Source organism: Gorilla gorilla, chromosome 10, assembly GCF_029281585.2.
Source record: "Gorilla gorilla gorilla isolate KB3781 chromosome 10, NHGRI_mGorGor1-v2.1_pri, whole genome shotgun sequence".
Lineage (NCBI taxonomy): Eukaryota > Metazoa > Chordata > Mammalia > Primates > Hominidae > Gorilla > Gorilla gorilla.
The window spans coordinates 86,820,961-86,846,915 of record NC_073234.2 but is presented as its reverse complement, the minus strand read 5'-3'; the positions used below and the strand labels follow the sequence as shown (position 1 = coordinate 86,846,915).

General features: G+C 37.8%; 1 protein-coding gene across 1 annotated transcript in view; it reads right to left on the bottom strand.

The window, feature by feature from the left end:
- Positions 1–25,955, bottom strand: part of LGR5 (leucine rich repeat containing G protein-coupled receptor 5) — a 146,945-nt gene that overhangs the window by 43,770 nt on the left and 77,220 nt on the right. The window contains exons 3-4 of the mRNA XM_031000975.3: positions 17,649–17,720; positions 6,851–6,922 (exon numbers count right to left, since the gene is read on the bottom strand). Coding sequence (XP_030856835.1) covers positions 6,851–6,922; positions 17,649–17,720 — 144 coding nt within the window. The remainder of the gene's footprint in view (positions 1–6,850; positions 6,923–17,648; positions 17,721–25,955) is intronic.

The following is a 25,955-nucleotide window of genomic DNA, read 5'->3' as shown; positions in this document are numbered from 1 at the left end:
TTTATTTCTTTCTGTTTTGCAGCATTCCAACTTCCCTTTCTTTTTATAAACATTCACAATTATATGTCTACAGGTATAATATGTATTTCTGTCAAGCCTTTCCTTCTTTTCATCAGTGCCCATTTTCTGCAGAGGATTCTCTGGGGGAGGTAAGATAATGTGGTGGTGAAATGGGCAGATTCTGGAATCTGGTGGCAAACTAGGGTTCTTATCCCAGACTCACCTCTAGCCTGACTCCATTACAAATCATGTGACCTTGGGAAGATCAGCTGACCTCTCTGCACTCTTTGCTTCCTCAGTACTAAGGAGGGAATAATCTCAGCACCTACTTCATGAGGTTTCTGTGAGGATAAAGCATGATGATGGAAGTAAAACTGTTTAGTAAATATGGGAGGCTGCTGCTTTGATAACCATGGAAGTGCATTCAATTCCACATTCTGATTTTGTCTTTGCAATATTCCCATTCTCTGCTGCTTTCCTTATGTGTCTTTTCACAACTGATCACAGACCCTGCTTATCCTGAAAAGGCAGAAAGACTGTGCCTCACTTATATGGTTGTCATCTCTGTAGCCAAGAGTTCAATCTACTTTCCAAAGTTAACCTTCATTTTACACCACAAGCTTTAAAAAAATTTATTTTACTTCTCATTCCATAACATCCATATTCTCTTTATTTCTCTGATATGACTGCCATGCATGCAATTTATCAGAGGACTGGCAGGTAACCTGATATAAGAATCTTTCATGCATGGCTATTGCATAAAGTATTCACTTTTCCCTCCTTATATGATTCTGCAGATAATGCTCCAATTTTAGCTCTCTCTTCTTGTAAACATTATGTAGAAGGAGCTTTTCCTGTTAAAATAATTCTCCCCGATGTTTAAATTGGAGAAGAGTCCGGGCAAAACTTTTCCTCCTCATAAGAATTCAGTGGGTGCTGATCTGCATATGGTTCCGTGAAGTGAACGCTTCACTGTGCAATAGACAAATGCTTTGGCCTCTAGAACTTCTAAGTTCACCTCCATCCCAATACGTACCTAATACCCTGGCACTTTTGTGAAGAAAGCAAAACAAACTAAAGTCACGGTTCATTTTTATTGTATAGGCTTGTGATTTCTGTTTCTGGAGACTATTTTAGTGGAAGGAATGTCACCAATACTAAAACCACTGTTGTTTTAACCCCTTTGATCCTTTAATCTTATTCTTTTGGCTACCTCATCTTCTTTCTTTTGGTCTGCTTACACTTCCTTGTCTTCTGTTACTTCCTTCCCATTCTATATGCCATGTCTGAAGCCCAATAGCCTCCTGGATATTAATGGGAGAAAACTGCTCCTGGTTCTAGGCTTGTCTTACCTCCTGCTCAGCACTGTGAGCCCCATGTCTTCCTCCTCACCCATTCCTCTCACTTATTTTCTCTCTCTTTTTTGACTACTGTAAGGACAAGATTACCATGCAGAGTCTGATGAAGTTATTGACATTTTATAGAGTCCAGGGGTGGGTTCTACAGCCCTGAAGATGATATCATAATAAGATGTATGGGCAGCTGGTGTGCCAGGCAGGAATTATACATTATTCTTGGGTTTTAAAATATAGTCATATTCTGAAGATGAATATTAGTTAATTGGAGAATAGAGACAATAATAAAGATATGTTTAATTCTTCTTTCATTTTCTATTTGCCAACCTATTACCTTTGCGATTATGCAAATTCCACAGTTAGCTTCACTTGTGCACACTTGGAATAAAAACCAACAGGCATTAAATAGTACTCTGGTTATCTGGACAAACATGAATATGCAACTCTCTTTGGTCATCTTGAACTTCACTAGTGACAGTGAGTTGCTTAAAATTCATTAATGACAATCACAAATGAAGCAATTTTTTAAATAGATTGATTTCTTAACTATTAATACAAAAGTGTGAGGGTATGGGAGGGTTAAGTTTTGAGTTTCCATCAAATCACTGTAATCTGATTCTAGTCCTCGAATGTCTATACTCCCAAAAGTTTTTTGGTAAAATACAGCTTACTGTGAATTCTGATTACATTTCCTATTCCCTTCCAAAAAACAGAAAGGAAATTAGGTTATATTTGATTACATTACAAAAAATCTAATTGGTGTCTGGGAAGTCATTGCCATGTCAGAAGCCAAATGTACATACTGTACAGGGGCAGGCTCTGGGCTTCTGGGCTCTGGCTTGTGGGCCTGCACTCTTATTCCTTAGCCCAGCAATTTGTTAGCATCAGAAGAGTTAAAAGAACACAAGTGGCCTGGGTACTGTGGCTCACTCCTGTAATCCCAGCACTTTGGGAGGCCAAGACAGGCAGATTACTTGAGCTCAGGCATTCGAGACCAGCCTGACCAACATAGTGAAACCCTGTCTCTACAAAAATACAAAAAATTAGCCAGCCGTGGTGGCAGGTGCCTGTAATTCCAGCTACTTACGAGGCTGAGGCAGAAGAATCGCTTGAACCTGGGAGGTGGAGGTTGCGGTGAGCTGAGATCGCACCACTGTACTCCAGCCTGGGCAACAGAGTGAGACTCCAACTCAAAAAACAAAACAAAACAAAAAAACCACAAGTGTACCTATGTGTTTCCATTATGAACAAAACATCTTTTGTATATGTGGAGTAAGTGGAAAATTAACATTCCTTGAAACATGAGCACAATTTGTTTCTTCCTCACAGCAATGTTACCAATTTCAGTGTATCAAATTTCCTAAACTTTATTCAAGGAAGCCAAGTGTATATGGGTGGAGCAAAGAATGCAAATGATCTACGTCAGTCGTTTTCAACCATTTTTGATTTGTAGACCACTTTGTTAGTGTTATAGAACACTAACAATTTTAATTTCTCAAATGCATTTTGCCTACGAATCACCTAGGATTTTGTTAAAATGAAGATTTTTTTAAGTAAGACAGAGCTGAGACCAAGTGTTCTGCATTTCTTAGGCAGTGCTGATGCTGCTGGCCCACAGAAAAAATCTGAATAGCAGGGTGATAGAGCATGTGGCCTCTTAACTTTATCTCCCTGGGTTATCAGTGGAATGCATAGGCATGCAAGCTGTTTTCAATTAAACACAAATAAGACAATGCCTGACTTTTATATTTTAAGTATATTATTAGCTCATAGAAGAATGCAAAGTATGGATTTTGTTATTATTTCAGGTATTTCTTTTCTTTTTTTTCAGAGACAGGGTCTTGCTCTATTGCCCGGGCTGGAGTGCAGTGGCAGGATCATAGCTCACTGCAGCCTCAAGCTCCTGGGCTCAAATGATCCTCCCACCTCAGCCTCCAGCATAGGTGGGACTACAGTCATGCACATGATGCCCAGCCAATTTTATTTATTTACTTAATTATTTTTAGAGACAGCATCTCACTACATTACTCAAGCTTGTAATTTCAGGTTTGAAAAGAGTTCTGGAGAATACTTTGCAGATCATCTGAGGGAATGCTCCAGGTCAGGTCAATAGTTTTCCTAATTTTCACTTAGGAAATACTTAACTGTACAATTAAGCCAGTTAGAAAACACTAGTGCATGCATGAGTCCTATCCTCAGAGAGTGCAGTGGCATGATCAGGGCTCACTGTACCCTCGAATTCTTCTTGAGTTCAAGTGATCCTCCCACCTCAGCCTCATGTGTAGCTGAGATTATAGGCACAGGCCACCATGCCCAGCTAACTTTTTTATTTTTTATAGAGAGACAGGGGTCTCACTATATTGTCCAAGCTGGTCTCAAACTCCTGGGTTCAAGTGATCCTCCCACTTCAGCCTCCCAAAACGCTGAGATTACAGGCATGAGCCACCATACCTGGCCAGAGATTCTGATTTTAATTGTTCTAGGCTGCAGCCTAGGCTTTGGGTCTTTCCAGAAGAATCTTATTTGTAGCCAGTGTTGAGAAGGCCCACTGTAGAAGTTATTCAGTTGGTGCAAAAGTAAATGTGGTTTTTGCCATTACTCTTTATACAAGGCCAGGCATGTATAAAGACAATGAGCTCACAGCCCCTATCAAGGGTAGAGTGCTTCTTAAAGAGTGAATGTATAATCCAAGAAAAATAATAACGTGGAGAAAAATAAAGTGAATTCAAGAGAGTGAAAAGAAAAAAAAAGGGAAACCATGTAGAAAAAAAGGCTAAGTGAAGATCTAAGGGTTGACTCCAGTCCAAGAAGAGATGGCAATGGAGTGGAGACTTTCTAGGCGTTGGCAGTGTGGATGAGGCAGAGTCCTACTCTCATCATTACTTTCTTGATATGGAAGCACAGAGGCTAACGTATGGCCTGGAAAATGAATGGAGAATGGATAAGAAATGCATGTTTGTAATGATCAGTAAACTCAAACTAATGTTTTTATTTTTAGACGTGCTTAAAGGAAGAAGGAGAAGTACAATTAAATACTTTAAAACCAGGACAATAGAACTTTAAAGGGGCACAATGTACCCTAAACCTCCAAACTGCCCTGGTGTATGTATGGGTAGGGCACTCCTTTTGTTGGTACAATATGGTATCTGCACGGTTGGTGGTTCAGCCTATGTTTATCATGCTCTTTTCTTTTTTCTTTTCTTTTCTTACTCTGGGGTGGTGCTCTGTAGCTCAGGCTGGAGTGCAGTGGCATGATATAGCTCACTGTAACCTGTAACCTCAAACTCCTGGGCCCAAGTGATCCTCCTGCTTCAGCCTCCCGACTAGCTGGGACTGCGGGCACATGTCACCACACCTGGCTAAGTTTTTTAATTTTTATTTTGTAGAGATGGTGGTGGGGGTGTCTCACGATGTTGCCCAAGCTGGTCTCAAACTCCTGGCCTCCAAGTGATCCTCCCACTTTAACCTCCCAAAATATCATGCTTTTTTTTTTTTTTGACAACTCTTAAGTCTTGCATCAAAGCTGCACAAAAAATATCAGTGAGAAAAAGTGGGACGCTGGCACACATTGCCAACATTCAACACTCACACTGGTCTGTCTGTGCTCTGGACAAAGGGGCCCCTGACAAACATTGCATAACCCAGCTGATACAATCCAGTGTGAACTGGGGGCCGAGTATCTATCTAGATCCTTTAGTTTGGATGTGGTCAGTGTCAAACCAGAAAGTTAACCCTTGACCTTTTCACAGGGAACACATATTTTTAAAGTTTCAAAATGTTATTCTTTTTGCAAAACCAGAAACCAAATGTAGAGACACCTGGTGAACAGTGAATATCTAGACTGTAAGAAACTAAATCTGAACACCTTTATCAGACAGGCACCACCAGTTCCAGTGAACAAAAGATTCATGGTTTTCTCTTTCTCAAAGAGTTCACTTCTGTTTGTGTTCTGTTTGTGATCTTCTTTCAGCTGATAGTGGCTTTTGGTTACAAACTCTTATCCTTCTATCTACTGCCTGCCTTGCAGCTGTTTAAAGTTCCTATTGGCTACCGCCATTATCACCATTTCAATTTTGCCACACAGATACCCCAACTTGAGGCTGTTTTGCTTCTCCAGCTGTTTCTTCTTTCCTTCAGGTAAAGGCTTGTGCAACAAAGGAGAAGTGATACTGTCATGACATTAAGGAGCTCCAGAAAATACAACAGACCTATCTCATACCACAAAGGGGCCCTTGTGGGCTTGTTTATCTCTAGGCTGGTGAAAACCTAGGAAGTCACTTTGTTTGACTGGAGTGAAAGGCTTAAAATGATCTCAAGCACAGATTTTCTTTCATTAAAAAGAAAAAAAAGATCAAAGGACGAAAGTATCATCTTCAAATCTCACAGTCCTCCTTCTATGTTACCTCAGTAAAACGCATTAAGCAAACTACATGTAATTATTAACCGAAGGATTCTTTACAACAATTTTCAGCTGGAGTCCACAATATTTATCAATATTTATTTGCCCTTTTAATGCATTTATCTTCCTCATCACGAACTACAACCCAGTATTTTGTTTGGCAGATGTGCATCTCCAGTGTAAGTAAAATTACAGCATATATCACACATGTGTGATATATTGGAAATCATGCAATATATTGTAAACACTTATACATTCTAATGGGAGGAAGATTTATTGACTAAATAGTAGTGGTATAGACTTGCCAAGTAATCACTAAAATCAACTGCTTACAATACAAGTTCCAAAACATTTAGCTGGGAGAATGTTCTTTTGTGAGTAATTTTATTTATTCAGAAGTTTTAAATCAGTGTGTGTAGGGGGGTAGGAAACTCCTGATGGAAAAGTTGTGGATTCAGAGTAGGGAACACCAACACCTCTGTGAGTCCATGTGTCTGTGTGTGGTGTGTGGATCTAAGGTATGTTTGTATCTGTGGGATTGTTTATGGCCATGTCTGCACATCTGTGTTCTGTGATGGGGAAACTTCAGGATATACCAGTAGATCTTAGGCTCCTGACTTGAGGATCCCTAATGTATTATATAGGCAGTACTAAAAAAGTAAGCCTTTATTTGACTTGAAAAAACTTGATTACAAGGCAACTCAAATAATCTAAAAACAGAATAAATCAAAGATGTCAAAATGTCTAGATTACAGCATCTATTTTTTTTTCAGGTAAAAGGAAAGCACTATTTCTTATTCGAATTCAGAAGCAAGAATATTACAAGGGAATGTAGGACAGGATCTTGGAAGCAGTGCTTTGGACTGGAGGTGTTGCAATGAAATGTCCACCCTAAAACCCCAAACTCCAACACTGGTTCCTCCCATACATATTGCTCAATGAGGCTATGAAGAGTTGTTACTCTAATGGGCTCTCATTCACAATACATTTAGGTATGACTCCCAACCAAGGAACATACTAAAATGGTCAACTGAACATTTCAATGCTTCTTCCCAAATTGATCTTAAATGTATTTTGCAATGTCTACTATACTTACAGGGATTGAAGGCTTCGCAAATTCTGCAGAGCTTCTGTGGGTACCTGTCTTAGCTGATTATTCTGCAGCATACTGTATGTTAAAAGAAATAAAGAAAAATGTTAAAAAAAAATGAACAATAACAGGCCTAAACAAGGCCAGGCACTGTTCCAGGTGTCAGAAAAACAACAGAGCATCAGACAAAGTCTTGTCTTTTGGGGAGCTGAAATTCCTGTGAAGAGTGAAGATAATTAAAGATGAACAAATGAATATATTAACATGAGACAAGTGATAAGTACTATGAATAAAAAACAAAACTATGAATTTGGGATAGATGGTATCAGGGGGTGAGATTTTTATTTTAAAGGTGGTCAGGGAAGGTCTCTCTGAAAGGTGATATTTAACTGGAGACCAGAAGGAAGACAGGGAGAAAATCCTTGTGAACATTTGGGAAAAGTTACCAAGGAAAAGAGAAGAGTAAGTACAAGGGCTGGAGGCTGGAGGGAGCTTGCTTGACTTGTTAAAGGAGCAGCAAAGGACCAACTGTTTCTGAGGAATGAGTGAGGACTCGAGGTTGGGAGAGAGAGCCTGAGACCATCTCATGGAGGGCTTTGCCGGCCACCATAAGGCTTTATTTTATGTGTGATGAGAAACCACTGTTGAAGGGCATATGTAGGAAAATGACATGCTTTTATATATGTTTTTAAAGGATCTGCTACTTGTATAAGTTACACCAAATGGAAATAAGGATAATGGTAGGAGGCTAAAATTGTCTCCCTTCTCTGCATGGCTTTATTTTGATATAAGCTAAATTCTTTTTGTGAAGTATTTGTGTTTTTGCACTTGCACTTGAAAATCTTGAACAGTTTTTCATGATATGGGGACTACAGAATGGAAACGCCTGGAAGCTATGAAATAAAAATATATCATTGCTAATGAGGAAATAGCATGGAAACAAATTCCCATGAGATTCCTTATATTTTGCTACCTTATTCATAAATGTTTATAACACAAGAATTCTGCAGCACATTTTTTTTTCTCCCAGTATTTTGTAGTCCATGTAAGCCTGAGGCAGAAGACTATTTTAGGAAAGCAGAAATTTTAAAGAAATATTTCTACTTACTAAGTTGCAAACTTGTATTTGTGTTTCAGAAACAATCTGCCTGGTTCTTCCATCTCTGCAAAGGAAGTTTCTTTCTGTTCACTACTTGACTAGCTGGAATTCCACCCAGGTGTGTCTAACTCCAAAGCTTGGTGTGTTTTCCAGTGCACCAGGCAGCATTCTCTTGAGGCATATGTGCTGACTGTGTAAATTCTCAGATTGCATGTGAACGGTATGGTTAAGAATATGGATTCTCAAATCTGGCCACCTCTTCTCTGCCACTAGAGACTGGAAAATCACCAAATCTCTCCATGCCTCAGTGATCAGTAATAACACCTACCTTGCAGGGCTCATTGTGATGATTCAATGAGTGAAGGTTCATAGAACAATGCTTGCTACATGATGAGCATTCAGTAAAAATTGGCCCTTTTAATGTATATTAATAGGCCCTGTCTCGAAACTAATAATTTTTGTACTGGGTTTGACAATTTAATGAGCCAGAGAAAAAGAAAACTCTATGCCATTGGTTGTCAAACTTTAGGGTTCATCAGAAGCCATTGGAAGGTTTGTTAAAACAGAATGCTGGGCCCCATCCCAAAGTTTCTGGTTTAGTAGGTCTGAGGAAGGGCCAGGAAATTCACACTTGTAACAAGCTCTCAGGTGACGCCAATACTGCTGAGCAGGGCACCACACACTGAGAACTACCCCATGCTGTGCTAAATATTTATGTATTTATGTATTTATTTATTTATTTATTTATTTTGAGACGGAGTCTCACTCTGTCGCCAGGCTGGAGTGCAGTGGCACAATCTCGGCTCACTGCAACCTCCGCCTCCTGGATTCAAGCAATGCTTTTGCCTCAGCCTCCCGAGTAGCTGGGACTACAGGCATGCATCACCGTGCCCGGCTAATTTTTGTATTTTTAGTAGAGATGGGGTTTCACCATGTTGGCCAGGCTGGTCTCAAACTCCTGACCTCAAGGGATCCTCCCACCTCAACCTCCCAAAGTTCTGGGATTCTGTAATCCCAGGTGTGAGCCGCCACGCCCAGCCTATGTATTTATTTATTTAGAAACGAAGGGTAGGAGAATCTTGCTTTGTTGCCCAGGACTGGACTCGAACTCCTGAGCTCAAGGGATCCTCCCGCCTCAGCCTTTAGAGTAGCCTGGTCTACAGGTGTGAGTTACTACACCTAGCTATCTAAACATTTCTAATAGGATATTTTCACTTGGGGAAGTGAGAGTGGTTGCATGTACTTATAGTCCTACCTACTCTGGACAAAATGAGACCCTGTCTCAAAAAAAAAAAAAAAATCTTCATTTGAACTTGAGGAAGAGCTGCACTGGGTTTGGAGACAAGACCTAAGCTTTTAGTCTTGGAGAGGAAACTCATTTAACCTCCTCACCCTTGGTCTTTTATCTGTATAATGGGAATAATATCATCTGGTTGAAAAGGTGTTGGAGGATTAAAATATGAAAGTATTTATAGTACTTTTATGTATATAAATACGTGCTCATATACAAACAAGACTTGAAAAATATTTGGAGATCATAAAAATTATGCCTTTAACACCATGCCTGAGATTGTTTTCTAAGGAACGTAATTACATCATTTGTATTACAATAGTTCTACTCAACTAATTTCATTATGTTAAACTTAGATTCAATTAAAATTTCATAAATCAAGAGTCTCAAATGTATTGGTTCCTTAGGAATAAAGGTGAGTTTTAGGAAGATCCCCACACTTCACTTACCAGTTAGGGAATTAGGAGAATTGAAACTTGAATTCTATGTTTTGCATAATTTATCTGAATATTAAAAGTTTGGATTTCTGTGTTATTTTATTGTTATTTTACATTTTTGTTCTTTTACATTTTCCCAAGCAGTTTCAATCCATCATCCAATTTTAAGTTCACAAAAATGTTTTCTAAGTATTACTTTACTTTTGTGTTACATTTAAATAAGATAAAGATAATAGAATTAATTGATGTCTAAACTTTTTATTAATAAATAATATATTACTGGTACAAGGTATGTATTGCATTGTCCTTTGCCTTACTAACCAAACAGTGAAACTCTTAAAATATGATTTCCCTAAAATATCTGAAAAATTGAGGTGGAAGATGAGAGTTTCAGATAGCTTTTCGTCATTGAATAGTTGCGAACTTTCTCTGTTGCTTTATATATCTTTCTTCAGATAATGGAAGTTAAATGAACTTTAGTGATGATAACTTTTTTCTGGAGCGGGGACAGGGTCTCATTCTCACTCTGTTGCCCACACGGGAGTGCAGTGGTGCGATCTCGGCTCACTGCAACCTCCGCCTCCCGGGTTCAAGCGATTCTCCTGCCTCAGTCTCCTGAGTAGCTGGGATTAGAGGCGTGCGCCACTACCGCTGGCTAATTTTTATATTTTTAGCAGCGATGGGGTTTCACCATGTTGGCCAGGCTTGTCTTGAACTCCTGACCTCAAATGATCTACCCACCTCGGCCTTCCAAAGTGCTGTGATTACAGGCGTGAGCCACCGCGCCTGACCGATGATAACTTTTAAAGCTACCCCCACGCTACCTCCTAATGATTTAAATTTTCAACTACATCTACCAGTAAAACACCAAGAATATAACTTAAAAAACAAAAAAACAATTTAAGCCCTGATCACTCCCTAAATAAGGAACTTTTGTTTAATTACTTTCAAATGACAAAACAAGAGCAAGTTATCTTTATTATATCATTATAAGTCTCCAGTGGGTTAATTAGAACATTCTGTTTTTGTTTAAGATATTCCAATGGGAGGGAAAACAATTACAAGGTTTATAGTGCTAGGGGGTGCAATTGAAACAAAACATTTACACATGGCTGCTGATTTCTTTTGAAAATACTCCTTACTGAGTACATGCAATAGAAAGATAGTGAATATAGGTGTAGGCACTTAAAACTTCATTTTTATCATTCACATATGATTAGGAAAAGCAAATGGAATACTTTCTCTAGAGACAAAAGATGACTTCTATATTTTCTTAATTTCTTTGCCCCAGGAGCTTTAAAATAATCACTATTTCATACAGCATCCCCATGCTACTCTACACAATTTTTTGGTCCCTCCCCTACTTTTTTTTTTTTTTTTTTTTTTTTTTGCCAACAGGACTAAGTAAGAACAGGTACAGTGAAGGAGAGGGAGATTAAATAACCTGCTGAGTGGGAACTTGGTTACAACTGATGGCTCAATTCTTAGGTATTCCCTTGGCCTATTTGTCCTCTGTGTAGATATCAAGTAACCATCAAGGCTCTATTCTGGGTCTACATGAGAACAGGGGAATTCTGGCTAATTGTGACTTTTCTATGGTTAGTTTTACCCATCACCTCCACGTGGCTTTGGTTTTGGTGTTGAGTGGCAGAAGGATGAGCCATTCTTTGATGGAATGGCTTACACTAGAAAATGAACCTTTGTTGAGGACAGCCTGGTTCAGAATTCCATGGACTGGGTATTTTGCCGTACAGAACCAATTACTTATTTTTTTATTAGGGCCAATATTTACAGGAAAAATAACTTTAAATATTAGTGATGTTTTAGCATTCACAGTAAATGTAAAACAGACCTAGCCAAGGATGGCTGCTGCTGTCTTCATTCTCCATCTTAATAGACTGGATCAAGATTATTTTTCTCTTCTTTGTCCATATGCCCTCTTTACCACCCTTACTCAGGTCAGGGCCCCAGACAAATATTACTCTCACATTATCTTTCTCACCATATCACAATACCATTAGTTATTTCTTTTCTCCAACCACTTTTGGACTTTATAAAACAGTTAAGAGAGTTTTCATGAGAGTAGGGGACAGGTCTATCTTGTTCAGCATTTTACCTCTAGCACTGTGGTTCTCAACTATATTGGATTCAATGTTCCCTTTAATAACAAATATTTTGTAATGCCACTTCTATTATACTTAAGTAAAATTCATAGAATTATAGCCTATTTACACACATTATTTCAAAGAAAAAAATCAATATACTTTATTGTTGTGCCCTAAATGTATTATAAAAAAGAAATATAAGAAAAGTAATTTATAGTAAGATGATGTAAGTGTCATTATATACATGATGCTCATATGCAACTACCTCAGGAAACATTTTTATGAATGAATCAGATGCTTGCTTCTACTTTTTTTTTTTTTTTTTGGAGACAGAATCTCACTCTATTGCACAGGCTGGAGTGCAGTAGCACTACCTTGGCTCACTGCAGCCTCTGCCTCCCGGGTTCAAGAGATTCTTGTGCCTCAGCCTCCCAAGTAGCTGGGATTACAGGGGTGCACCATGACACCTAGCTAATTTTTGTATTTTTAGTAGAGATGAGGTTTCAGCATGTTGGCCAGGATGGTCTTAAACTCCTGACCTCAGGTGATCTGTCCGTCTCAGCCTTCCAAAGTGCTGGGATTAGAGGTGTGAGCCACCACACCCAGCCATTTGCCTCCACTTTTAAAGAATAAGGTGGGGTGTGAGAAAAATAAGTGATCAAAAGCCATTCTGTATGAGAATGGGAACATGAGAGTAGAGGTCTAGATGGATACTAGAATAAAAACTAGTTGAGACACTGATATGGTTTGGCTTTGTGTCTCCACCCAAATTTCATGTCAAATTGTAATCCTCACAGGTCGGGGGAGGGACCTGGTGGGAGGTGATTGAATCATGGGGGCGCTTTCTGCCATGCTGTTCTCATGATAGTGAGTGAGTTCTCACGAGATCTGATGGTTTAAGAGTGTGTGGCAGATCCCCCCTCGCTCTCTCTCTCCTGATGCCATGTAGGACATGCCTTGCTGCTTCTGCCGTGATTGTAAGTTTCCCGAGGCCTCCCCAGCCATGCAGAACTGTGAGCCAATTAAAGCTCTTTTCTTTATAAATTACCCAGTCTCAGGTAGTTCTTTACAGCAGTGTGAAAATGGACTAATATGATATGTAATAACAGATCATACTTGTTATATATTATAAGGGAAAGAAGGAAATAACCTTTATTAAAATAAATATAACATGCCAATCAAATTACAAACGTCATAGTGGAGAAAATCAGGAAGTATGACACTTACAATTGAGCATGAATATTCTTCCAAATGAGTGTTCCTTACAGATAAATAGTGTCAAAATAATTCGCTATGTGTTAGGGCAAGATAGTGTGGAAATATCACAGAGAATATTTATCCTGTCTCAAAATTCCATAACATTCTGAAGCAAGCATTAATTCCCCAGTACTTTAAAAGGCCCTGGAGATCCCTCCATAGGCAACAGAGAATTGAGGCTGAATTGGACAAAGAAATAGTCACAAAACTCCCTTCTCAGAAGTTGGGTGGTAGACTTTGCTAGGCAGTAAAAGAGTAAGATTAAAAAAGCGACAAGCTGGCCACCCTCAGATAAATAAATCATTATATAATTATCACAACATAAATTTCATATGATTGTGCTCTAAAAACTTTAAAAGGCAATAATACAAAATATTTATAAAGCAAACTTTGTTGATGAAATTCAATGAGATCCTGTGTTTCTTGTTACTCTGGTAATTTAATGACAGTTATTTTAAAAAGGTTGCACATTTCCATGGCTATATATTTTTGTTTTGTGGCTTTTGAGGTAATTCTTCTACTGCACTAACACTATTTTATTTTATTTATATATTTTTTGAGACAGGTCTTGCTCTGTTGCCCAGGCTACAGTATAGTGGTGCAATCTTGGCTCACTGTAGCCCCAACCTCCTAGGCTCATGAAATCCTCCCACCTCAGCCTCCTGAGTAGCTGGGACCACAAGCGTTCGCCACTATGCCAGGCTAATTTTTGTATTTTTTGTAGAGATGGGGTTTTGCCATGCTGCCCAGGCTGGTCTTGAACTCCTGAGCTCAAGTAATTCAGTCACCTCTGTCTCCCAAAGTGCTAGGATTATACAGGCGTGAGCCACCATGCCCAGCTACGAACACGATTTTAAACTAAATGTGTGGCTAGAAATCTTAAAATATCAGGAATAGACAGGATGTATAAACTAAGTTACTTATTTAATTATCTTGAGAGAATCTGTTTATTCCATTTAATTTTTCCTGTGCAAATTATTAAGCATATGCAGAACATCTTATAAAACGTTTCAATACAATTACACATTAAAGTACTGATTTATAGTTGGTATGGAGGGACATATCAACTATAAATACCAAAAAAAGTAAGAAGCCAGAATAAGGGAGAATTCTTTATGCTGGGCTGTGCAGCACATTGCAGGACAGCTTGCTACACGCCAATCATCTGGACAACCAAAGATGCTCCCACAAATTTCCAAAACACTCTGTAACAGGCAGAACCAACATTGCTGAGAAAAATTGTTCTAATGCTGTTATGGTTTGAATGTTTTTGTCCCCTCCAAAAATTCATGTTGAAACTTAATCCCCAATGCAATAGTGTTGGGAGGTGGGGACCTTTGGGAGGTGTTGGGTAGAGCCTTTGGGAGATGTTTTAATTAAATTAGCAGAAAAATAAGAAATGGTGATCTCAATGAATTTCCTCAAAAGTTTGCTTTATAAATATTTTGTATTATTGCCTTAAAAATGTTTGGAGTACAATCATATGAAATAGATTAATTCCATCATAAAAAGCCTTGTTGGAAGAAGTTTATTCCTTTTTTGCCTTTCCACCTTCTGCCATAGGAAGACACAGCATTCCTATCCTCCAGAGGATTTGGCTCTCAAGATGCCATCTTGGAAGCAGAAAGCAGCCCTCACCAGATGTCAGCACCTTGATCTTGGACTTCCCAGCCTCCAGAACTGTGAGAAATAAACTTCTCTTCTTTATAAATTACCCAGTTTGTGGTATTCTGTTATCATAGCACAAACAACCTAAGACAAAAACCAAAATACTTTAAAAATATTTGACAATTTGAGTCTATTCATTGAATATTAGTCTTTAGGTCAGCAAAGTAAAGAGAAGAGTGAACACAATTTCTGGCAGGATCTTGTTCCTCTTGAACTCTCCTCACACTGACAGGGACCCAGCTATAGTGCAAAGTCTGAACATGGCCTTCCCTCACTTACGTACATCTTTTCCTTGACTCCTCATCATGCCTCCTCATAATGTCCACCCATATGACTTAACATATGGGATCCCTGCAACTGGGACTCCTTCTGTCTTTACAAGCTCTTCTCCAAATGCTCTGTAGCTTCTCCTGAATGCTCAAGTACTAACCTGCTTGGAGCTACCTGTTCATCCCAGGTCCTTTCTGACTCTGTGTTGCTGTACGTATTGTCCCCTCAGTCGGCCATCTTATTTGGGTGGCTAATTCCTAATTGTGCTTCAAGATTCAGCTTCTGGGTCATCTCTGGGAAAGCCTCTCTCCTAGGAAGCCAGATCTGAGCCACCAGATGGGACGACATCAACTCTCCAACCTCTGTAGTTTCACAGTACCCTGCACAGATATCTAGATACACTTTCCACAAAAATCAGAAGTGATCTCTGTTTTTCTGTCTTCGTCCCACTATCTTGGTCCCACCGTCTGTCACTAGATTATAAACTCTTCAAGGGCATATTTATTGATATTTATATTTCAATAAATATAAATAGGCAATATTTATCAAGGGCAATATTTATTGATCTTTATATTTCTAGTAATAATTTGTGCAATGCTAATTTGAGTATCACACGCACTAGGCTTTGCTGAACCCTTGACTGTACAGGAGACAGGAAACATTGGTTAGTAGGAGTGGATAAAAGAGAGGGTCTAAATACCATTTTTTTTTTTCTGATGGAAAGGGTACATTTTAATAGTTAGCATGAGAAATAATCTATGCTTTTCATTTTTGAATCATATTAATCCACTCCACTCTGGAGTCTTCAGGTAAAATGCACCTTAAGAAGCAGCAAAGTGTGTGCAGGAGCATTCTGGGTAAAAAGACTCTTTGTAGGTAAAAGTACATATCAGATATGAAGGCACAACTTTTTTGTTTAATACACAATAGATATTCCATTAATAAACATACAACATTGGGTCAATATCATACAAAAATGAAGAAAAAGTTGAAAAGTCTAGAACTCCCTTATTCTCTCTGGATCATCAGCCTGAATCATTAATTCAACAAATATTTATTGAATGTCTACTCTAAGTAAGGAAGTGTTCTAGGAGCTGGGGATATACCAGTGAACAAGACAGATGACATCTCTAATTTCATAGATCTTTAGTGCATTGTGGGAAACAAACATTCTCTAGTAATGCACTAGTGAATACAATTAGAAATATATAATGGTATAACTATTAATATAAAATATAAAAATATGATAGAAAAATTAGTATAAGACTTGTATAATTCATATTTAAGAATTCAAGGATTTAAAATTATAATTATATGTAATTATAATAACTAGCTTATATATAATTCATATATATCCATATTAATTTAAATGTATTCATTTTACACATTTATAATTAAAGTATAATTTGATGTCTGGAGATACACACACACTGGCTTATATATCCAATATACACTTTGTTAAGTGAATTAAAATACTTGATTCTAGTAAAATTTATTTAACAAGTATCTCAAATACTTAGTGGTACATAGCTCAACATGGAAAAAAAAAATCACTTTAGTTGTCTTATCTAAACTTGACTCTCACGATACATTTTAAATGGTTCCAAATTTTTTTTTGGGTTTGTGAAACTATATGCATCGGAGCTGGTGCTACAACTCCGAATTTTACCACATAAGGAATTACTATTAGGGTTTGGCAACATGACAACTTAAAAGCATTTCTTCTTAGTAGCAAAAAAAAAAAAAAGAAAGAAAAGAAAAAAATTCAAAGAGAGGAAGGGAAACCAAACCCAATCTCCTAAGGCGATCAAATAACGGTTCTGCTGTTGAATTTCACTTTTAACAAAATATTAAATTGAATTAAACTGTTTTTTTAACCTATGTGTCTTTTAGGTCACTGAAATGTAATTTTCAATAAGCAGAAATATATCAAAGTTAATAACTTTTATGTCAAAGAAAGAAAATCAGGATTTTTTTTCTGAGATAAACTTTTCCTTGCATTATCTGTTTTATCTACGTAAGTGCCTCTTTTTTCTACACAGAACAAACTAAAAGAAAATTAAACAATGGGTACCAGAAGAAGGAAGTATTCAATAATAATGATTTTTCTGATAAACAAATTGAGAAATTGGACATTAAATACTGAGAAACCTCATATTTACAATTTTCAATGAATTAACAAATAAACAACTGCTCAGTGTATCTGCTATACACTAGGCTTTACCCTATCTATTCACAGGTGGAACACAAACTTGGTTTTTTTAGCTGATGCTTATTCACTCCCCTTTGAAACCGGTTTGAAGCTGTGGTCTCATTATGTCAGCATCACAGTGATTTATTCATCCTGTCATCAAAATGCTTTTGAAGACACGCACCCCAATTTCATAACACAAAGGGAAAGGGAAATACTCTTTTAAAAGTCTGAGTTGATAAGGTAGTTATTTAAAGGCAAAAATTTTAGATATTAAAATTAGAAAAGGAGAGATGAATTTTTTTTCACATACAAATTTAGCCAAGTATGATATGGCTCTATGGTACCAATGAAGTAAACTTGAATTTAGATGAATTATCCCATGGATTTAAATAGTGTATTAGAGACACATAGCTTTTACAAGTTAATTAGCAGCCATTTGACACTAAAATCAGAAATACATCCAACAACACTCAGTTTACTTACAGAACTTTAAGACTGTAAAGGCCAGTGAATGCTCCCTTGGGAATGTATGTCAGAGCGTTTCCCGCAAGACGTCTGTGGGTTTCAATGGAGAGGAGAGAGAGTGAGCATACCTCTTCATGTGGAAGTCATTTAGTTGTTAAAAAAATGCAATACAACTATGTTTAAACCACAAATATCAAAAGCAACTGTAAAGAACTTTGTTTTGTTATATTTTGCAAAAAATATCTATAAATTTCTAATTAAAATGTTGGCAAAAGTGCCTAAAAAGAAATGTAATAAATTACCGACTTTACAATAAACAATTTAATAGCTTATACCATATGTACATATATATAAAACTGTCCTTTAAACAATTTTTAAGCAAATGCTAACACCATATGATAATTTGCAAAAAATTGTAATGTCAAAATGTGACTGTCACGAGTTTTACAACTATTCTTTGTAAGCATAAAATAGATTAGATAAACATTAGAATATTTCTGTTGCAACTATACCTCAAAATACCCAACTTTCTTACTAAATTTGTCAAATAAGAATGTAGACTATCACAATCAATGTTTTCTAAACTCTACCAGAAAAGGATAGAGTACCTTAATTTAACATGATTTAATAGAGCAATGCTTAAAAAAATTGAAAACAAAGAGAGATTAGTATGAAGGACATTAACATGGGTTATTTAATGGAAAATTCTGACATTATTAACTGGTAAAATTTTAGAAGTTTATTTTATAATATTTTTCTAAGTAGAAGATAGCCAAGGTGAAAAATTGTGCAAAAGACCAACAAGATGTGGTGCCTGAAACATGTGATTCAGTATTTTTTTGGCAGCCACATCAAAGCCATAACCTCATATACTAAAGGACAAAATGAAAAATGCGAAAACAACAATGTGACTCCAAAGAGCACAGTATTTTGAGGAGCTGAGCATATCTGAGACTGGTGAGTAGAACTGGGACTCAATACACCTTTGCCCTTTTTTCTTTTTCTTTTTTTTCTTTTTTAGAGATGGTTTATTGCCAAGGCTGGACTTGAACTCCTAGGCTCAAGCAATCCTCCTGCGTCGCCCTCCTGAGTAGCTGGAACTACAGGGGTGTGCCATAGTACCCAGCCCCCTGCTTTTTTTGATGGAGATGGGGATTTGGGGATAAGGATTTTGTTGGTCCAATTGACTAGGGCTTATTTCTGAAGGACCTAACAGCCTCAAATGTATACCTTTGATACTATCTTTAAAGGAGAGAGAATTCAGTCACAGAGATCCACTGACTGTACTGAAATAAGCCATTTTTTATATAACTTTAAATGTGTGTCCCATTGCCACTTCACACCACTGATAATATACTATAAATGAATATTTAAAGAAATGCTACGCTTATCAAATGAATAGAACTTCTGAGTAGTATTTGTGGTATGTGTATTTAAAGCATTATTTACTCAATGCAAATGAAATAAAATTAAAATACAACACACTTTAAAAAATTATGCTTAAAAAAATCAGCAACGTAAGAAGGTCCTAGGACCTCTCCAAGAGGCTCTGCTTATCTTGGGTCTGCAGCACTAACTTGCTCTGTGCTGTTGAATTAGTTAATATTGCTGAGCTTTGCTTTCCCACTGATTACAAGAAATGTTAAGATAAAATGGCTTCTTGGGTCCCTTCCAGATCCAAAACTCCACGATTTCCCTACCTTGTCTTGTAGTCATTTGTGTTTATGCCTGTTTTTCCTTCTCTTGACAGATATAATCTTTTAAAAGACTTGGATAGCTACTGTATTGTATTCCTCCTACCTATCTCGTGGTACCTAAAGAAGTGTTTTTTCAAGTGATAAATAATTTAGTGGCTGGTCTAAAATTAAGAAAAAAAATAGAGTAGACAAACAGCAGAGTGAATTGGCTGAAGTATTGTTTTATAAAAACCTTTGTTTCCAAATATATTTGTGAAAATGGATTGGGGGAGGAAATTTGTTTCTTCCTATACATGGTCAGAAAGGTTTGAGAGCTGCTAGCCTAAGCATGGTGTTGGCACTTAATAAATATGTGTTATTAACATGTAATTCAGCATAATATTTGACCAGGGCAAAGGTATTTTATTTCTTTGTTTCCTATAAAACTGTCTTATCAGAAAACCCTCTTTAGACACTAACTCTGACCTTCCATCTTGTCTCCCCATATTCAGTCTCGACCTACTCCCACCCCTTCCATATGCACTGATGGTCTTTATAAAGACAACTCTGACCATATTACTGCCCTATTCGAAAACTCTCTGTCAGTTTTCATGCCAGGTAAATAGAAATGAAAAGTCCTCAGACTCTTTTCCGAGAATTCCCTGATCCCTAGTGGGTGCTAGAACTGAACCAGACTATGAGGTTTGCTTTTTTTAGACATGCCCTCCACATTCCCGCCTCTAGCCCTTTTTTCCACCTAAAATGCTCTCCTTTCACTCCCTGTTTTTCAAAGCAACCTCAGTGCTACCAAAGGACTTCAAAGTAGAGAGATTGCCCATCAGTTTGGAAAGCATTTGGACAGCTCAGTTTCTGATGGTCAGTGTCTCTACTTTGAACTCCTTTGGTAGCACTTTGTCTCTTACTATGGATTTTATAGTCTACCTTGTGTTATAGTGTGTACTTGTCTTATGACACATGAAAGACTGGGAACTCCTCAAACCTGGATATTCTCTTGGTATCCGTATAGGGCCTTGAATACTGTCTGAAAGTAGGTTGCCCCAGTAGTGCCTGACTAATCAGTTGAGTAGAGACTACTGACTGTCCCCCAGTATCCATTCTCCCCTTGTAGAATAATTTCCTGACCCTGAATTTAGCAGATTACATGGCCACCCAGCTACAGTCCGATTTTCCAGTCTTCCTTGCATCTAAACCTGATTAAGTGACTAAACTCAACTGTGATCAAAAGCGATATGTGAAACACCTGTATCACCTCCTTAAAAAGACATTGCTTGTTCTTAATTTCTTCAATTTCCCCTTCCTGCAGAAGTGGTACTGGTGAGACAACATCAACAATTCTGGTTTGGAGAACCTTCCACAGAAGGCAAAACAAGAACAACAAAAAACCAGAAGGAACCCAGGCTGCTGGATGACCCTGTGGAACTGAGCTGTCCCAAAGCCCTGAAGTCTGTTTTGGATGAATAATCGAATCAGGATGGACCCCTGAGGTTTCCTCTGAAAGTCAAGGATTGAAGGATTATTTAGCTGTCTGGGCTGGTAAACCTCCACTGCAGGAGAGAAAGGTATGGTATCATACTTGCCTAGATATTGTCCCCAATGCACCATGTTTGCAAAGCTGTTTCAATCTACAATATTCTCCGTCTCTCTGCTTTATTTCCCTTTTGTCTTCCTATTGTTAGCTTGCAATTGGTGCACCTGAACTATCACAGATATCGCATGTTGCTATTTTCCTAAAAGTCAGTGTAAGTTGGGAAGAAATGTTATTCTTTCAAGCTATCTTTTTTTCTGGTCTTGGCTATGCATACTTTTATTGTGGTAAAATATACATGAAACAATATTTACTATTTTAAACATTTGTATGTGTAGATTCAGTAGCATTTTTAAAATTTTCCTCCCACACTAGCCTGCCTGTCTAGAGATTTTTCTTTTTTATTATACTTTAAGTTCTGGGGTACATGTGCACAATGTGCAGGTTTGTTACATAGGTATACATGTGCTGTGTTGGTTTGCTGCACTCATCAACTCGTTATTTACATTAGGTATTTCTCCTAATGCTATCCCTCCCCCCGTCCCCCATTCCCCGACAGGCCCCGGTGTGTGATGTTCCCCTCCCTGTGTCCATCTGTTCTCACTGTTCAACTCCCACTTATGAGTGAGAACATGCGGTGTTTGATTTTTTCTTCTTGTGTTACTTTGCTGAGAATGATGGTTTCCAGTTTCATCTATGCCCCTGCAAAGGACATAAACTCATCCTTTTTTATGGCTGCGTAGTATTCTGATTCAGTAGCATTATATGTATTCACAATGTTGTCTAACCATCACCACTATCTATGCCCAAATTTTTGATTATCCCCAACAAAATCTCCATACCTGATTAGCAATATCTCTCCATTCCCCTTATTTCCAGCCCCTGGTAATTTCTATTCTACATCCTCTATGTAGAATATGAAAAAGCAAGTCTATGAACTTGCTTTTTCTAGGTATCTCATATTAGTGGAATCATATAATGTTTTCTTTTTGTATCTGACTTATTTCACTAAGCATAATATTTTCAGTGTCCAACCATGTTACACCATATATCAAAATTGCATTCCTTTTTGTGATAGAATAATGTACCATTGTAGTATATACTGCATTTTGTTTATCCCTTCATCTGTTAATTGAAAGTTGTGTTTTTCCATCTTTTGGCTCTTGTGAACAGTGATGCTGTGAATATTAGTGTACAAATATCTGTTCAAGTCCCTGGATTCCATTCCTTTGGGTATATAGCTAGTAGTGGAATTCTTGGGTCAAATGGTGGTTCTATGCATAACCATTGGAAAAATGATTACACTTTTATATATTCCCACTAATAATGCACCAGGGTTATAATTCCTCCACATCTGAAGCTATTTTTTTAATATCCCACGGTATTTATTGAGGGCCTGCTCTGTGCTGGTGCCACTTTATTATTATTATTATTTTTTATATTTATTTATTTATTATTATTATTATTTTGAAACAGGGTCTCACTCTGTCACCCAGGCTACAGTGTAGTGGCTCAAGCTTGGCTCACTGCAACCTTGCCTCCCAAGCTCAAGCAATCTTCCTGCCTCAGCCCCACAAGTAGCTGGGACTACAGGCACATGACACCATGCCTGGCTAATTTTTGTGGGTTTTTTTGTTTTTTTTTGTTTTTTTGGTAGAGACAGGGTTTCACCATGTTGTCCAGACTGGTCTCAAATTCCTGAACTCAAGCGATTCACCGCCTCAGCCTCCCAAAGTGTTAGGATTACAGGCATGAGCCACCGTGCCCGGCTTTGTGTTAGTACCACTTTAGGTGACAGTGATACAGCAGTGAATACCAGGGTAAAGCCCCTGACCTTATGGAGCTGGTATTCTAATGTGACAAGACAGTCATTAAATAAAAACTCAAGTGAATAATATAACATGAAAAATGCTCTGAAAAAAGCAAAATCAAGGCAAAGGGATAGAGAGCAGTGGGTGGTGGTTGTGGCGGTGACGGGCTATTATTTCAGATAAGATGGTCAGAAAAATCTCTGCTGAGTAGGCATTTCAGCAGATGCCTGCACCATGCAGGTATCGACATAAAGACAACAGTAGGACAAAATTCCTGAGGTAGAGAGTGCCTGGTGTGGTCCAGAAGCTGCAAGGAGGCGAGCATGGCTGGAGTGCAATAACAGGAGGAGGATGGCGGGAGGTAAGGTTGGAGAGGTGTCCAGGCCCATCCCATAAAGGTCTTTGGAAGGACTTCAGATCAGAGAGTAATGTGATCAGATCTGTGTTTTAGAAATGTCCTTCTGATGGGACCGTTTTGTTATATATTTATTTAACTTTTAAGTCCAGGGTACATATGCAGGTTTGTTATATAGGTAAACTTGTGTCATGGGGGTTTGTTGTACAGATTATTTCATCACCCAGGTATCAAGCCTAGTACCCATTAGTTATTTTTCCTGATCCTTTGCCTCCTCCCATCCTCTGATAGGCCCCAGTGTGTGTTGTTTTTCTCTATGTGTCCATGTGTTCTCATCATTTAGCGCCCACTTATAAGACTATGTGGTACCTGGTTTTCTGTTCCTGTGTTAGTTCACTAAGGATAATGGCCTCCATCCATGTTTCTGCAAAGGACATGATCTTGTTCTTTTTTATGGCTGAATAATATTCCATGGTGTGTATGTACCACATTTTCTTTATCCAGTCTACCTCTGATGGGGATTTAGGTTGATTTCATGTCTTTGGTATTGCGAATAGTGCTGCAATGAGCATATGCATTCATGTGTCTTTATAACAGAATGATTTATATTCCTTTGGGTATACACCCAGTAATGTATTGCTGGGTCGAACGGTAGTTCTGTTTTTAGGTCTTTGAGGAATAGCCACACTGTCTTCACAATGGTTGCGCTAATTTTCACTCCCACCAACTGTGTATAAGCATTCCTTTTTCTCCACGATCTTGCCAGCAACTATTATGTTTTGACTTTTTAATTACAGGCATTCTGACTGGTGTGAGATGGTATCTCATTGTGGTTTTGATTTGCATTTCTCTAATGATCAGTAATGCTGAGCTTTTTTTTCATATACTTGTTGGCTGCATGTATGTCTTCTTTTGAAAAGTGTCTGTTTGCCCACTTTTTAATTTTTTGTTTTTTTCTTGTAAATTTGTTTAAGTTTCTTATAGATGCTGGATATTAGATCTTTGTTAGATGCATAGTTTGCCAAAATTTTCAATGGGACCCTTTTAAAGGGGAGAATAGACCAGGGGGTCAAGAGTGGAAGCGCAGGAGGGACTAAAGTCTCCAGTTGGGAGATGGTGGGATAGTGTAGCAGTGGCAGAAGTGGCATGAAGTGGTGGGATTTGGTGTGGAAGAAAAGTCCAAGCTGATGAGCCACTAGGGTCGAGGTGGAATGTAGGCAGTCAAAGAGGAACAACGTTTTATACTTATGGTTACATTATGTATAATCCACGTGCATTTGATTAGTTATCCAAAATGCGATGTATAATGTATAATACTGAAGCAAATGAAATGGGCATGATGTGATACAAACAAGTTGCTTTTTGAATTAAGACAGATTCAGGTTTGGTTGACCATGATAGACAGCTTAATTGATCAGACTCAACTGACTCATAACTGTTATTTTGGTCAACATGTCCCTAACTATACTGGTCACAGTCAGGACTTCAACAGTGCATTTGTGAGCTCTAAAACATAGCCTTCAACTAGGTGTTTATCAGCTCTCACTGCTGTGACAGTATCAAGTAGCTGGATGGTTTTTGAAACAGTGACTTTGGAAATGAAGAGGAGAAAGTAAAAACTTTATTTTTTTAAATTAGTTTAAATTATTGTTAGGATGAATGCCTTTCTGTTACATTTCCTGAAACTCACTTCACACAAATTGGTTTTCTTTTTTGGGCAGGGACTTTCAGTCCCCTGAGTCTGTATTCAGAACTAACCTGTGGAACCACTGACCTGTGTTACCAGGGCAGTCTGTCTCAAAGCAAAGGAATTTATGATCTGCTATTGGCTGTTTGCTGGGCTAGTGGCAGATCTGTCTCATTGACAAAAACAACAATTTAAGGAAATCATTCCCCTTTTATTTCTTTACCATGTGGGGTGGCTTTAGTACTTTTGAAACCGAAATGCATACAAACATAGGAATAAAACAGGCTTTCAAATGTGTTCACAATACACAAATAGTAAGAAACACACACACCTTTGTTGTGATGATTTGAACTACAACAGTTTGCTAAACAACTATTTTCCAACCCTAGAGAGCAACATAACATTTGGTCAGAAGTTTTTTTTTTTTTTTAATGCTGTTTCTAAAATTATTATTTCATGGCAATGTCCCTTTCATTATCTTCACTTCTGTAATAAGATGTAACTCGATTAAAAAAAACTTGTCTTTCTACATAAAATATTTAAAAAAGTTTTTATCCCTTAAATAATTGCTCCAAATGTGACTCATATTGTCCCACCATTGTTAGTTTTACTGAATTAATTGCTATTAAAAGAAAAAACCCATTAAGTTACAAGAGACAATAGACACATTCCTATTTCGATAAATCAAACAGGTAGATGTTTTCGTGCTGTAAAAACCATCTACAGTATTTTGGAGAATGTACAATTTTCTTTGAATTGTTAAAGTAATTTGAATCTTTAAAGTAATATAAAAGATTTTATTTTATATTTTGTAGCTTCCTTTTTAAAATGGAGGGATGAGAGCAAAGCAATTGTATATAGGTCTAATTTTTCCTCTCTAAACATAGGGAAAGGTATGTGTACAAGATCTGGGGAGTACTGAGGATGGAAGGGGGCATTTGACCTTGCATTTGAGACCCTTGGAAAATTATTGTGCAGGAAACCATGGTCCCACAGGGGTCCACTTGGCTGAGTAGCATTTTCAGAGTCAAGCGAGGGGGCCTGGCTAGATCTACCAGGCCTCCTGGGTCAGTTCTTGCACAAATTTCTTCTTGAGTTCTAATTTAGTTATTTTTTTTCTTTCCCTTTTTGATTTTCTTTCTTCTCACCATTAACTTGCTGTGAGACAACACAAGTTACTTAACTTCCCTGGGCCTTATTTCCCTTAAATTAAAAGAAATGAAAGGATTCTTTCATGAAGGTCTTTTTCT